Source organism: Cydia strobilella, chromosome 13 (assembly GCF_947568885.1).
Source record: "Cydia strobilella chromosome 13, ilCydStro3.1, whole genome shotgun sequence".
In the NCBI taxonomy this organism is placed as follows: domain Eukaryota; kingdom Metazoa; phylum Arthropoda; class Insecta; order Lepidoptera; family Tortricidae; genus Cydia; species Cydia strobilella.
In genome coordinates this window covers 16053497-16067847 of record NC_086053.1, presented here as the reverse complement: position 1 = coordinate 16067847, position 14351 = coordinate 16053497, and the positions used below count along the sequence as shown (strand labels likewise).

General features: G+C 39.3%; 1 protein-coding gene across 1 annotated transcript in view; it reads left to right on the top strand.

Moving 5' to 3' along the window:
* LOC134746936 (ankyrin repeat domain-containing protein 6) overlaps positions 1–14351 on the top strand; it is a 116377-nt gene that overhangs the window by 83888 nt on the left and 18138 nt on the right. Inside the window, exon 2 of the mRNA XM_063681506.1 lies at positions 3289–3399. Coding sequence (XP_063537576.1) covers positions 3304–3399 — 96 coding nt within the window. The 5' untranslated portion in view covers positions 3289–3303. The remainder of the gene's footprint in view (positions 1–3288; positions 3400–14351) is intronic.

The following is a 14351-nucleotide window of genomic DNA, read 5'->3' as shown; positions in this document are numbered from 1 at the left end:
TAGAAATCTAGTACAATAAAGCTTCAATTTTTAAGCCAAGAGCCAGAAAATTACGCAACTGGTCGGCGTGCGTAAAAACTAGTATAAAGTGTGCTCCTAGGAGCCGATCGTGCGTTTCACATTACTTTCAATTATCAACAGACCATAAACATTAACAAAAACGTGAGTTTGCGCACTACATTAATTATTAATTTCTGTACTTTTTAAATACATCAGTTCACACCTTTTTTGTCTTGTTTGTAAGGCTTCGATGAGCTTTTGTTTCATTATTCCTTTTTAGGGTTCCGTACCCAAAGGGTAAAAACGGGACCCTATTACTAAGACTCCGCTGTCCGTCTGTCCGTCTGTCACCAGGCTGTATCTCATGAACCGTGATAGCTAGACACTTGAAATTTTCACAGATGATGTATTTCTGTTGCCGCTTTAACAACAAATACTAAAAAGAGAAATACATATTTAAATGGGGCTCCCATACAACAAACGTGATTTTTTTGCTGTTTTTTTCCGTAATGGTACGGAACCCTTCGTGCGCGAGTCCGACTCGCACTTGGCCGGTTTTTTATGTCATATGATTGGGTTGTAGTTCGGGTATTAATTACATAAATACGATAGTGTTACGTATCCATAATTAACCATGATGTAAATAACAAACGGGAACTTATTATGTTATATTAATCAACTACACTAGAGGTAAAAAATGTACACTTTTAACCACAAACAATACGTGCATTCAGTTGTAAATATGTACATAATAATCTTACTTCTGAAGCTAATTTGTTTATTCTAAAACAGCGTCAGGAAGCTAAGCAGTACAATAAAAACATCAACAGTCACTTTGAGAATGCAGGCTACAATTTGCATAACTACACAATATTACATTATGGAACTAATTCACATAACCTCCCCTATTACCCGCAAGTATTCGCACGTCATAACCTATAATTTAAAAGTCATAACATGTAACAAAACGTACTGGCATCTTGACAGATCTGCAGAGAAATCTTGAACAAGCAAAAATAGATTTTAAGACATTACAATTTAGATTCAAAATGAAACTGTCACTTAGTTTCAGTTTAATCTCTTTGCAACAAAATGGCGACCTGTGTTCAAGATCAAAGTGCAGTAACTTACCGATAAATGCATTCTAAAGTGAACTTTTATTCGATGTTGTAGGGTTTATAGTTGATTGATCTTGATGATGGTATTTTGTTTTGTTTTTTAATGATGATGAGGTATTGATGGTAAGTTGAGGACGTGAGAGCACTGTGTTTGAACTTTGCGGTTTGTGGACGTAGAGGAATGCAGTTGGATATTGAATATAGCTTGTGTATTGACGAATTAACTTATTACTTAGCCATGTATTAGATAGCCATTTATTATCCAAGTGGGCATATTATGTACAATGCGCTTATGAACGTCAAATAAAGCTACGCCGGCTCTAACCCTACACCTATGACCCGAGAAGATTTAAATACCTCCTAAATAGTAGTAGGAGGATATCCAAATATGTCTATAATACACATCTTTTCAAAACATTACATCGTTGCAAAGTAGGAAAGCCGGCAGCGTTTTAAAAATGTTGCCACTAACAATATTGCGTTACCTTAATACCTAGTTTCTTAATTATAACATATTTTCTCGCATTTTTTATACATTTACTAGAAGATAATTCAAATAAGAATCCCAATAATCTCGTTTAAACATTCCTGCTAGTCGAGCCTATATTTTTTTCGCGGTTTTTTCTGCTTAAACACGTTTTATGAAAGTGGAGCACTATATATCCACTCTCAAGAATTCTTGTATCTACTAGACAGCTAGGCCAATTTATTTCTACTAAGAAATCTTTAGTAATATTGATCTCTCTGTTTATAAGAAAAACTTATTTTCTGAAATTATGTATCAAAAATCTTTATTTACATACAAGATATATACAGTGGTACTACGTAAACGACGAAATTAATAACTAGCTTAAATCTAAATAGGCCCTCGAGGTACCATGGATGCTGGCGGCATTTCCTCGCTGTATCGCAATGCTGATACGTTGTGCGAGGAAGCCGCCAGCTCTTCGGTCACCAGTTACGTCAACCAGACGCTTCGCGATTTCTTCAAACAACTTTGTGCTCGCTGGGACCCCATGGACCTAGAGTTTCAACTCCAAATGGAATAAAATTAAACTCTCTACTGAGGCTCTTATATTTATTAATAAGAACATAACTTTCACGACGCTCCCCGCAATGTGTCCAAATCACAAATTATTGTTGCTACTGTATAGTTACATTATTTTAAAGATGCCCGAATGTTATGAAAAACTCTCGAATACCATTTGGATTCCTTAGAAAAAACTAACTATGAGTACTTATTTCCATGTCATGTTATGATAATTAAAATATTAAATACCGTTAGAAACTTATTAGGTCTCAAGTCTTAAAATCTAAGACACTTTTTATTTAGAAATAACTTATCTATGGCACGCGCCTCTTAAAGGTAATTGCTTTTACTAAGAAAAACCCGTCATTTTTACGATACCTTACATATCCCTCTATACACTTAGAAAAAAAGGCGTAACTGCCTAAGACTTTTGTAACAGAATAGTTCTTAAATGTTTAAGCAGATCAACATTCCAAAGTTATGTAAGTTGTACATGGGTTCTTGTGCGGGATAACTTATGTTCATGTTATGTTTAACTACATACCTGTTAATCGTTAATTGAAATCGTTAGTTACGTAGTTACATATAAGTAGATAGAGATGTAATTATTTAAAGGAGCTTTTCTATCGCTCACACTTTTGGCCGAGTGAGCTTTTTTTTTATTTATTCTTTCAGTTTTCATAATCCTTCAAACGTAGTTACTGATGTGCCGAAAGTTTCCAAAATTGCGAAATTCCCTTCTAGCAAATTAAACCTAAAGGAGGAGCCAGTGACGCCAATCAAGGAAGACTTCGGCGATCATACAAATTTGGATGATTCAATGAAACCCGAATATGGAGGAAACTTGACGCCTTCCTGCAAATTAAACATAAAGGAGGAACCAGTTACTCCAAACGAGGAAGACAGGCGATCACAAAAATTTGGATGATTCAATTAAACTCGCATATGGAGGAATAAGGAAATCTATGTCTATGAACGACATAGCTTCGGACAGTTCGGACCTAGTAAAACTAGGAAATCATGAACATGTAGACCACAGGCACCGTAAAGTTATAGGGCTCACTATTCCTCAGTCACCCATGTGACCCATGTTAAGATGTAAGGCACGCTCCTGACCGTATTTTTTTTCTTTTTTTTCAGTGATGGTGTGAGCGCATGTCGGCGGTGCTCGAGGCAGCTGCGCGCGGCGACGCGGCTCGGCTTGCGAGCCTTCTGCGCGCGCAGCCCACTCATTGCGATGTCGTCGATGAGGTGTGTCAGTCGTTCGATAGATGGCGCTGTTACGGTTGAGGCGATTCCTACATCGCGCTAACGAAATTTCGACGTTAAAATCGCTAAGTAGCTCGAGTAATTATTTGAAATGATTCAGTGACAGTAACAGTGTGAGGCTAGGTTCACACGGCGTTAATTTTTCCCGTATACCGTATCGTATACGAGATATAAGATAGATAATTTTTGAGCGTTTTCTAATAATTTGTTAGACCAAGTAATGAAAATGTTACTGTTATATATTTGTAATCTACTCACAATGCCCTTTCATTTGGTATCCCACATGGTATGTTTAAAAGAAAAAAGTTAAAAACTTTGTACTGCCGATTTTGTGACGTCACAGTTATCCCCCCCACACTCTTAGGAAGTGACAAGTTCTTATTTCGTACTCAGTAGACTCTACCGAACACAACGATACCACTTGTCGGTACTGTACAGTCACATCGAATGGTGTTTTAGGCCCTCTGGCCGCTGTACATAGACGTGTGAACCTTGCCTGAGAGCATGATGGCGCGGAATTATGCGCGCTCAGTCCGCGCATCGCGATGTCATCGACGAGGTGAATCGTCCGATAGATGGCGCTGTATCGTTCGTGGCAATTTCTACTACGCGGCCGCTAACGAAATGTCAACGTAGGATACGTTATAGGAGTACGCTAGTAGGTTCTGTCGTAGTACTTTTGCAATTTATTCATCGACTTAAAAGGTGCCTGTAGTGTATGTACAAGTTTAGCCGGAGAAGTACTTGTTTCAAACATCATGTCATACACATATCATAGAGGTCCTATACCTGTCTCGGGCATGCATAGCGCGCGTTACGATATTTAGTCTGTGGTGACTGATGACAGCTCGGTGGAGCAACTCGCGGGAGCGGGAAATTAACATATAAAACGAGCGCGGCTGTGTATGTTAGCAAGCCAGGATATAAGGAACACTCAACAGCATACCTATATAATACAGTGCCCATTTTTAAATCAAAACATCGATCCTATGACTTTTAACCACAATTGCGCTGACAGCTTCTGAATTAACCTCCTGAGACTCAGCGTACATTAAAATGTACATAATATTTATAGCCGTTCAGGCCCAGATAAAAGAAAAAAATATTTGACATAATCGCCCAGTGTACATTAAATTGCACATTGTCACAGAATAACTAATAGTGCGTGGGCCTGAACAGTGTAGAAATATAATGTACTTTATATTGCACACTGGGCGTCTATCCCTTCTTATAATATATTTTGCTGGGCCTTAGGAGGTTAAAGGCATAACATTAACAATATTTCACCTGTACCTATTAACAACTTTAACACCTTAAAAAGCAATATTCCCGCACTCCAAACAGCCGCAACATTACTTCAGTAGCCATCCAATATGGAATTGCATGGCACCCTGTAGCGAACAAATTGATGCCTTGCGAAATTGATTCTCACCACCCGAGCCAATCTGAACTTTATGGCTTTGAGTTAAGGTGCAACTGATTTATAATTTATGTGCGACCGTTTTCTGAACCATAGATTACTTGTTGAAAGATCTTGTTTTATATACAACTTGCGAGTTCAGTTATGGATTCTTAAATTATAAAATAATAGGTACACCAAAAGTAGCAAATTTTAGCTGCACTGCGCGTCTACGAGCCGAAACGCACTGGCGACGTGGCCAGAAGACAAGCATTACTAAAACATCTTGTGTTCTTCACATCTATGTTCAAGAGAGAGACGGATACAAATTTGTCGTCTCGACAGTTGCTCGCAGTGTGAACGCTTCCATTTGAAACCATGTTCTTAGTGGTCGCCGGCGATTCCGGCGACCAGCAGTCGCTTGTGCGTCGCCACCACTACGCAGCGAGTCGCCGAGTCGGCCGGGAGACCGGCGACTAAGTAACGGGCCAATTCGAATAATGATCTAGATATCAACTAGATATGAAACAGAAACGATAACGAGATATTTAAGAAAGTCATGTCAAATTTTACATTTCCGCGATTTCCAATGGATATCTAATTTCAATTTATTTGTATCAGACATAAGTAATTAGTCCATAGAAATGTTAGTAACAAAAAAAAACTTATTTTATACGTTAGCAACTTAATGGATATCCCAAAACGTCACAATAATTGTAGCGTGAAATGACAATTGGTTTCTCGAATCGAACCGCAAAAGATAACTAGTTGAGAACTAAACTATAACGTATCTATTAGATCTCGTATTATTCTCGTATCTAGTAATTATCACGTTGTTCGTATTGACCGGTAAGTACGACTTAAACGCCTATACCTATACTTATAAACTTTAGAAAGTCACAGTCGCCGGCGACCAGCGTTAACGACATGTGTTTAATTGTAACGTCACTGACAATTTTTTGTAATTGCAGTTACCTTCTCGCTATCGGTTATGTATTTAATTGTACTTGTCTAATTCTCGTTATTAAAATACGGTACCAGTTTGTGTAGCTAACTGTATGAGAGCGTATTTAGAGTACCTACTGTTCGGTACAATTCGGGAGTCTTAAGTAGAACTTTGGTAGAACTTACAAGCGCAAATGCACCGTGAAGTGTCGAGCTTGACTTCTGGCTTGCTCTATCTTGCGGAGGAAATCCTCGGGTCGAATCTTCAATAAATAAAATGTAATTAATGCATCGATATTTCATATTTTGTTGTTGAAATCGATTACATCGCGTGTATTATATTAGAGGTACTTAATATGACCATTATAGTTAAGCTTCTCTATGTCTTGTTTTTTTTTTATACCACGTCGGTGGCAATCAAGCATACGGCCCGCCTGATGGTAAGCAGTTACCGTAGCCTATGGACGCCTGCAACACCGTAGATATTACACGCGCGTTGCCGACCCTAACACTCCTCTCCCTCGTTGAACTCTGGCAACCTTACTTACCGGCAGGAACACAACACTATGAGTGGGGTCTAGTGTTATTTGGCTGCGGTTTTCTGTAAGGTGGAGGTACTTCCCCAGTTGGGCTCTGCTCTAGATCTGGAATGACATCCGCTGTCCTGTGCCCTACCACACAAAGCGAGATGTCATTCACAGTGCCCATACCTCTCTTTTGGACGTAGTTTAAGGACATATCCGGGTCCGGACGCAGTTTAAGGGTCCGGGTTGTTGTACGTAATGTGCTTTTCATAGGACAGGGTGTCGTAATGGAGCACCAGATGAACTGTAAATGATATATGCTGGACATGGGCGTGGCCTATGTCCAGCATTGGACGTCCATGGCTGATAGGTAGGTAGGTATTCGAGAGCTTTGTTGCTAGGCCTACTTGAATAAAGCACATTTCCATTTTGATTCTAAATGTGACGTTTTCAACCAAAAGGTACCACATTGTCGCTTGTCGATAAGGTTGATTTCTAATTAAAGCTATATGGAAATAGCGCCTTACTGACAAGCGACAATAAGTACACTTTTGGTTGAAAATGGCACAAATGTTGGCTTGGTAACTGGCTTACGGCCTGATTCGAACTTTAAGATACGTCAAATATCGATCGGATATGTCAGTGTAAAAGTGACGTTTAAACAAAAACGTCACGGACGATCCATGTCGTATCTTTAGATTTTTGACGTATCTTAAAGTTCGAATCAGGCCGTTAGTTGGTCGTGATACTGTCCCACGATATGCACCATCAATCACGGCTGAATGTCGTCGGCCGTTGCCTATACACTTATAATAACCAACTTATAGTCGACACAGTAAGCTGACCAATTGTGACCCTTATTGCAAAGGCATGAGATCCAGTGATGGACAATTAATTAATTAAGAGTACCTAGGTATGGCTAGAGTTTATCTCTAGAGATAAACTAGTCAGCTTAAGGTTTCATTGAGCTTGGTTTTATGTCACGTTGATCTACGAAAATGAAAATGTAAGTCACAGTGGCTGAGATGGGCGGGTCACCTTGAAAGGATACCGGACAAGAGGGCAGCAAAAGTAATGACAAGGTGGACGCCGCAACGAAAAAGACCGCAAGTCAGGCCTAAGAAGCGTTGGATGGATTGTGTAGAGGAAGATCTCAGGAAGATGGGAAAGTTTACCAACTGGAAGAAGGTCGCCAGGCACCGCGACAACTGGAGGAAGATTGTGGAGGAGGCCAAGACCCACAAAGGGTTGTAGCGCCAGCGGAAGTAAGTAAGTTTTATGTGATCTACGAAAACGATTTTCAAAATGGAGTATAAGTACCTAACTTTATCATATAAAAGTACAGTCAGCAATTCAGCATTAACTACTAACGGATGAAACAATGCGCCAAAAGTATCTTAGTTTCTACAGTTCGGGTTCTAAAGTATCTGTCACAGTCTAATTGTTCTACATATAGGCACGTATCACTTTTTGTGGTTACGCAGCGTACTACGTAGGCGATCAACACGCGAAAGCGAAGCGATGCGGCGCGGGGTGAATCAATCCGGTGATACCTAAGATAGAAGTGTCCTATGTGGGCGATCTCGTTGAGAACGCGAAAGCCGTGGGCCCGCCGTCCCGCTTCGCGTTCGCGAGTTGTTCGCTTACGTAAAGGGGCCCACTGACTATCAGTCCGCCGGACGATATCGGCCTGTCAGTTAGAACAAAAATTTGACAGTTCCGAACAACTGACAGGCCGATATCGTCCTTCGGACTGATAGTCAGTGGGCCCCTTAAGACGCTGCCACAGAATAAGTAATAGTGACGCTTGGTTAAGCTAGAGAATAGTAAATATAAATACTTTTGACGCGTAGTCTGATCCGCTACTTTTGATTTGATGCTGACTGTACGGTACGTGCACGCCGACATTAATTACGCTGAAAATGGTCTAGTTTAGGACTTAGGGAGGTGATTATTAGATTGTTTCTACAAAATTAAGCTATGTTAAAAATAGCTGCTTATTTCAACTATGCTTTTTTTAAACATATTTTTATGAAATATACAGTTATAGTTTGTCAAAGGACTCATTTCAAACATAGACAGAGAGAATTATACTATCTTTGTCTTACACTAGTACTAGCACCCAAAAGAAAAGGATGAGTACCTATAGGTTTTTTGTTCCTATTTACTGAGAACATTTGCTTGACCAACTATATTAAACTTTAAGGGTCGGGTCCCATTTTAATTTTAATCTGAACAGTGGAAACTTGAGAAACTTCTTAATTAAACAAAAAATTTCACTATTCCAGCAAAATACTTTACAAATTTTATGGTATCATTATATTTTTCTTAGAACCTTAGAATGCGAAGATCTAATGATATCCACCTCGTAACTTGATCGTTAACTTTACGTAAACCGAATCCCAGAATCACCTCATCGATCAAGATCTTAAAGATAAGAAGATTGTTACAAATTACAAAACATCCTATCTTAATTCTCTATTAACTTCAGATGTCAACTTTATTGTACTTCTAATAAGGTAGCTTTTTCAACAGCCAGTTTGGGTAAAATACAAGTTAATTGACTGAATGGTGTAGTCCAAAATATAAAGAGGCGACAAATACAACTTACAAAACCTCCTAAGTAAATTCTTCATAAACTTCAAATATAAACTTTATTTTGTTTAAAATAAGGTATATTTTTAAGTAGCTGTTTTGGATGAGATACAAGTTAAATTTACTGAACAGTGTCGTGAAATCCAGGAGCCGAGCCGTTACGACGCCATTTTAATGTGTAGTCCACAAAATGGCGGATGCTAATCATTTATATGCCCATCAATCAGAAAACTATTTGTGATTGATTTAAATGCGTCGTTTTGATGGGTGTGACCAGATGGTATAGTCAAATAGCGGATATATTTTGCTTAACTACCTATTACCACACTATTACTTATTTTGCAAATCTCAATCGGCATACTTACAGCATTTTTGCACAAATCTTAAACCTCTTCATAACGTCATTGGTAGCCGGAAAAGATTTATATTTCTGCAAAAATGCTTACCTAATTTACAACTTCCTTCTGAGTTCTGTTTAAATACTTTTTATGGTTCCGTACTCAAAGAGAAAAAAACGGGACCCTATTTACTAAGACTCCGCTGTCCGTCCGTCTGTCTGTCTGTCACCTCATGTCTGTATCTCATGAACCGTGATAGCTGATAGCTAGACAGTTGAAATTTTCACAGATGATGTATTTCTGTTGCCGCTATAACAACAAATACTAAAAACAGAATAATATTAGTATTATAGTAGTATTAGTTTATGCAACTGATACATAATGAGAGGCCATAAAACACAAGTGTGGTTTTATGAAACGAGCGTTAGCGAGTTTCATAATAGCATCACACGAGTGTTTTTAAGGCCTAATTATGTACAGTTGCATACACTACTTTATCTACACAATTACTTGATATACATCTGTGTCGTTATGTATTTAATAAGGTGCATTGGGATAAGTTCGACAACGGGATAATTGTAAAAATCGATAATAATTATTTTTTAAGCGGTTTTTAATAATAAGACACGTCAAGATTGTTTACCCTTTCTCTAATGCAAAAAAAACGAAGTGTTGTAGACAGTGACAACGAAGTGTTTTAGCCATTTTCACAATTCCCCGCTGTCGAAGTTACCCAAAAGGACCTTACGCTTATATTTAATTTTTACTAGACACTTCTGTCGTAAATAATAATTTATTAAAAGCGTCTCATTCTCATTCACCAGCTCGGTATAAGTTCTCGATTAATTATTCAGTATCGTTATCGGCTGTCATCTAAACGCATAGATGCCATTTGCATCGCTCCAACGTTAGCGAGTTGATCACTCGTACATACAAACTACAAACCAGTCTACCACGAAAACTTAAAACTGGAATTTTCACCTCAGCAGCTCGAACAAGCCTACTTTCGTCACTCCCTGGAGTGAGGAAAGTGCGACTTTCCTCACTCCAGGGAGTGAAACAATGTAGCTTTTTAATTTAGTGAAGGCCATGAACTTCATATCGGTACGGTACGGTATGATACGGTACGGTACGGTACGGTACTGTACGGTCCGGTACGGTACGGTACGGTACGGTACGGTACGGTACGGTCCGGTCCGGTCCGGTCCGGTCCGGTCCGGTCCGGTCTCGTCTCGTATCGTATCGTATCGTATCGTACATATTATAATACTTTTTTTCTATTTATTCTGTATAATTCGAAATACATTTTAACCTTTAATATGTTCTCACTACTGAGGTGAAAAATTATGTGTGCAGCACGAGAGCAAAGTTATTTTACATCTCGTGTTTTGAGTCCCTCGCTACGCTCAAGATTCTACCTTAGAATCTTTCGCTTTCTCGGGACTCAAAATAAACACTCGCAAGAAAAACCAACTTTCCTCTCTTGTTGCACAATAGTTATTTGTGCAACAAAAGAGGAAAGTTGGTTTTTCTTGCGAGTGTTTATTTTGAGTCCTGAGAAAGCGAAAGATTCTATAATTGAATCACGAGCGAAGCAAGTGATTCTAAGGTAGAATCTTGAGCGTAGCGAGGGACTCAAAAACACGAGATGTAAAATAACTTTGCTCTCGTGTTGCACACATAATTTTTCACCTCAGTAGTGAGAACATATTAAAGGTTAAAATGTATTTCGAATTACACAGAATAAACAGAAAAAAAAAGTATTATAATATGTACGATACGATAAGATACGATACGATACGATACGAGACGAGACGAGACCGGACCGGACCGGACCGTACCGTACCGTTACATTGTTTCACTCCCTGGAGTGAGGAAAGTCGCACTTTCCTCACTCCAGGGAGTGACGAAAGTAGGCTTGTTCGAGCTGCTGAGGTGAAAATAACTATTTCTTTATCTCCGCTCATGGTATAACAAAATCAAGGTACTCTCTTCCGAGACTCGCGAACCACGTGACTGACACAAGCCTACGTCATCGTGCTGTTAAAAGGTTCACGATGACGTAGGCTTGTGCCAGTCACGTGGTTCGCGAGTCTCGGAAGAGAGTACCAGGCGGAGTATATTTTATACCATGATCTCCGCTCATGGTAGTCTCCGCTCAAACATGCAAGCAAGAGCGATAGAGATTCAGAAAAGAAGTTTCGATTTCTATACATTATTAAATTATAAAACGCGTATTTAAGCGCGATTAAGTCCCATTTTACAATTGAATAAAGAAGTTTCGATTTTCGGTTTGCCTCTGTCGCACTTGTAAGTTCGTACGCAAGTGCGGCATGGAGACAATACGTCGAATATGGTTCGCCGTAGGCCCTCAGTCTCCACTGGTTCCATATAAGAACCCACACTCGCCCATGCTCGCGACACCAAGGTGAATAGGCACTATTCGTCGTTAACGTACTATCACATAACTGGTTCAGAGCTTCAGACCGGTTCTGTCGGCCATTGTGGTGTCTGTTCATATTTTAATGAATACTGTTTCCATCATATTTTATATTGACTTTCATTGAGAACTTGATTTTGCAGTGGTAGTCTTTAGGGCACACATGCTATTAAGAGTTACAGTTTTTTTAAGAGTAAAAACGGGACCCTATTACTAAGTCTCCGCTGTCCGTCTGTCCGTCTGTCTGTACGTCTGTCTGTCTGTCTGTCACCAGGCTGTATCTCATGGCTGAATCTATATACTATCAAGTACTCTATATTATAGATTACTAAAAAGATTACTAGAAATACTAAAAGGTACGGAATTCTCGGTGGGCGAGTCCGACTCGCACTTGTCCGGTTTTCAGACTTAAGAAGTTTTTATTGTTTGTTGGTGGCAAAAAAGACACGCAATATCTCTGATGGTAAGCGGCCACAGAAGCATATGGATGCATGCAACTCCAGGTACTCAAGGGGTTACGCATTGCCGACTCTATAAAAACGTACAGGTACAGAGTACGTATACACTGCTTTAAGTCAAAATTTGTTGGATAAGTAACCGATTAACATCACAATGGGGTTGGCCGGTCGAAATAATTAGCAGATGGCGCCAGCATAGCTTGCCCTGTCAATCCCTAGAATTGTGTCAAATTTTTGTTTTTTTAATGCCCTGGATGCCAGCCCTTTAAGCCAAATCTCATAGAAAAAGGGGCAAGCTATGATGGCGCCACCTCTGCAAACCTTTGACAGTTGCCAACCCCATTCAACCATAACGACATTAGTAAGAAATTTATTTTTTTATCTAAGAGCCTAACTAACGCAACGAATTCTCTGCGTATGAGATAAGCAATGTTGAAAAACACCTTCACGTCGAGTTCGCCCGGGTGAAATTATAATACAGTCATGCATGACTTGTTTATAGTATTAAATGTAAATATTGATCCCATCCCAAGCTTTTAAAATTAAAAAAAAACGGCCAAGTGCGAGTCGGACTCGCGCACGAAGGGTTCCGTTCCATTACGCAAAATATGGCAAAAAAATCACGTTTGTTGTATAGGAGCCCCACTTAAATATTTATTTTATTCTGTTTTTAGTATTTGTTGTTATATAGCGGCAATAGAAATACATCATCTGTGAAAATTTCAATTTTCTAGCAGCTATCACGGTTCAAGAGATACAGCCTGGTGACAGACGGACAGACAGACAGACGGATGGACAGCGAAGTAATAGGGTCCCGTTTTCACCCTTTGGGTACGGAACCCTAATGATAGTCGTCCAACATGTCATATTCATAATATCATAATCCATCGATCAATCTCACACACCTGTTACAGAAATGGCTTGAATAAATTATAGGTATAAGTCTTTCACGTTACGAGGTTTGATATACGTCGGATCATAACGGGCCTGTCACTCTTGTGTGATTAGACTAAGTGCCAGTTGCACCATCCGCACTTGACAGACTGATCAACGTCACCCGGCGCGCCGCGGTGGTTTACGAAACCTTCCATACAATACAATTTAGCGAACTCTTTAACGGTGACAAACAGTTTGGTGCAACCGACCTAAAGTATTGGTATGTGTTTTATACCTGCAAGAATTAAGTAGGTACCTACGGAGCGGATACATTACACTACCCACACTGAAAAAATAATATAAACACATAACGAGTTCAAACTGATCTCACTCAATTGATATGCGTATGCGTTGTAGAGATGCGTACATCGAAAAGCGAAATTTCGTTATCTAAAGAAAGGACATTTGGCACGAGGATTTTGTAAATTCACTCGCCTGTTCCTCTCTCTCGCACGCGCGTAACTATATTGCTGTCCTGTCCATAATGCCGGCGGTCAATGAAACTGTGCGAGCGAGATAGCTGTATAATTATCCGCGTGCGATAGAGATAGGAACAGGCGGGTCATTGTACAAAATTCCTTGCGACGCTTTTCTGTATGTCTATTGCTGTTGCATATTGGAGCGACAGAGGCAAATAGACGAACGAACCAAGTGGTTCGCCGTACGCCTTCAGTATACGTAATCTTATTCATCTTTTTGCCAACTTTCATGGCTGCATTCCCTTACGAATGCAAGGAATATGCATGGCGTGGCGATTTGCCATTAACATACAATGTAACACGGCATATTGTATGACACAATGAACGCGGCAATATTTCAGCCCATGAACGTTGGCTGTAATTAATTTCGTATCGTGAATTCCTTATTAAACATTAGTATTGAACTGAATGCAGTTGCGAGATTTTAAATGATAATTACGATACTTGTACAAAGGACTGTCTCATTTCAAACATATACAGAGAGAATCATACTATCTTTGTCTTACACTACTAGCACCCAAAAGAAAAGGAAGTATAGTTTTTTTTGTTCTTATTTACTGATAATTTAGTTTGAACTATAGTATGATTCTCTCTGTCTATGTTTGAAATGAGACAGTCCTTTGACAAACTATACTTTCACAGTGCTAAATAATAAAATAATAATAGCGTGCAACATAAAATTACTCCACTTTCAAAGTTAACGACATAAAAACGCCCTTTCAACGACCATAGACAATTTAAAAGTGATGGATCGTGTCCACAGATTATAAGGTCTACAGATACTGGCCACTAAATCATTGGGATGATCCAAGGGCCTGAC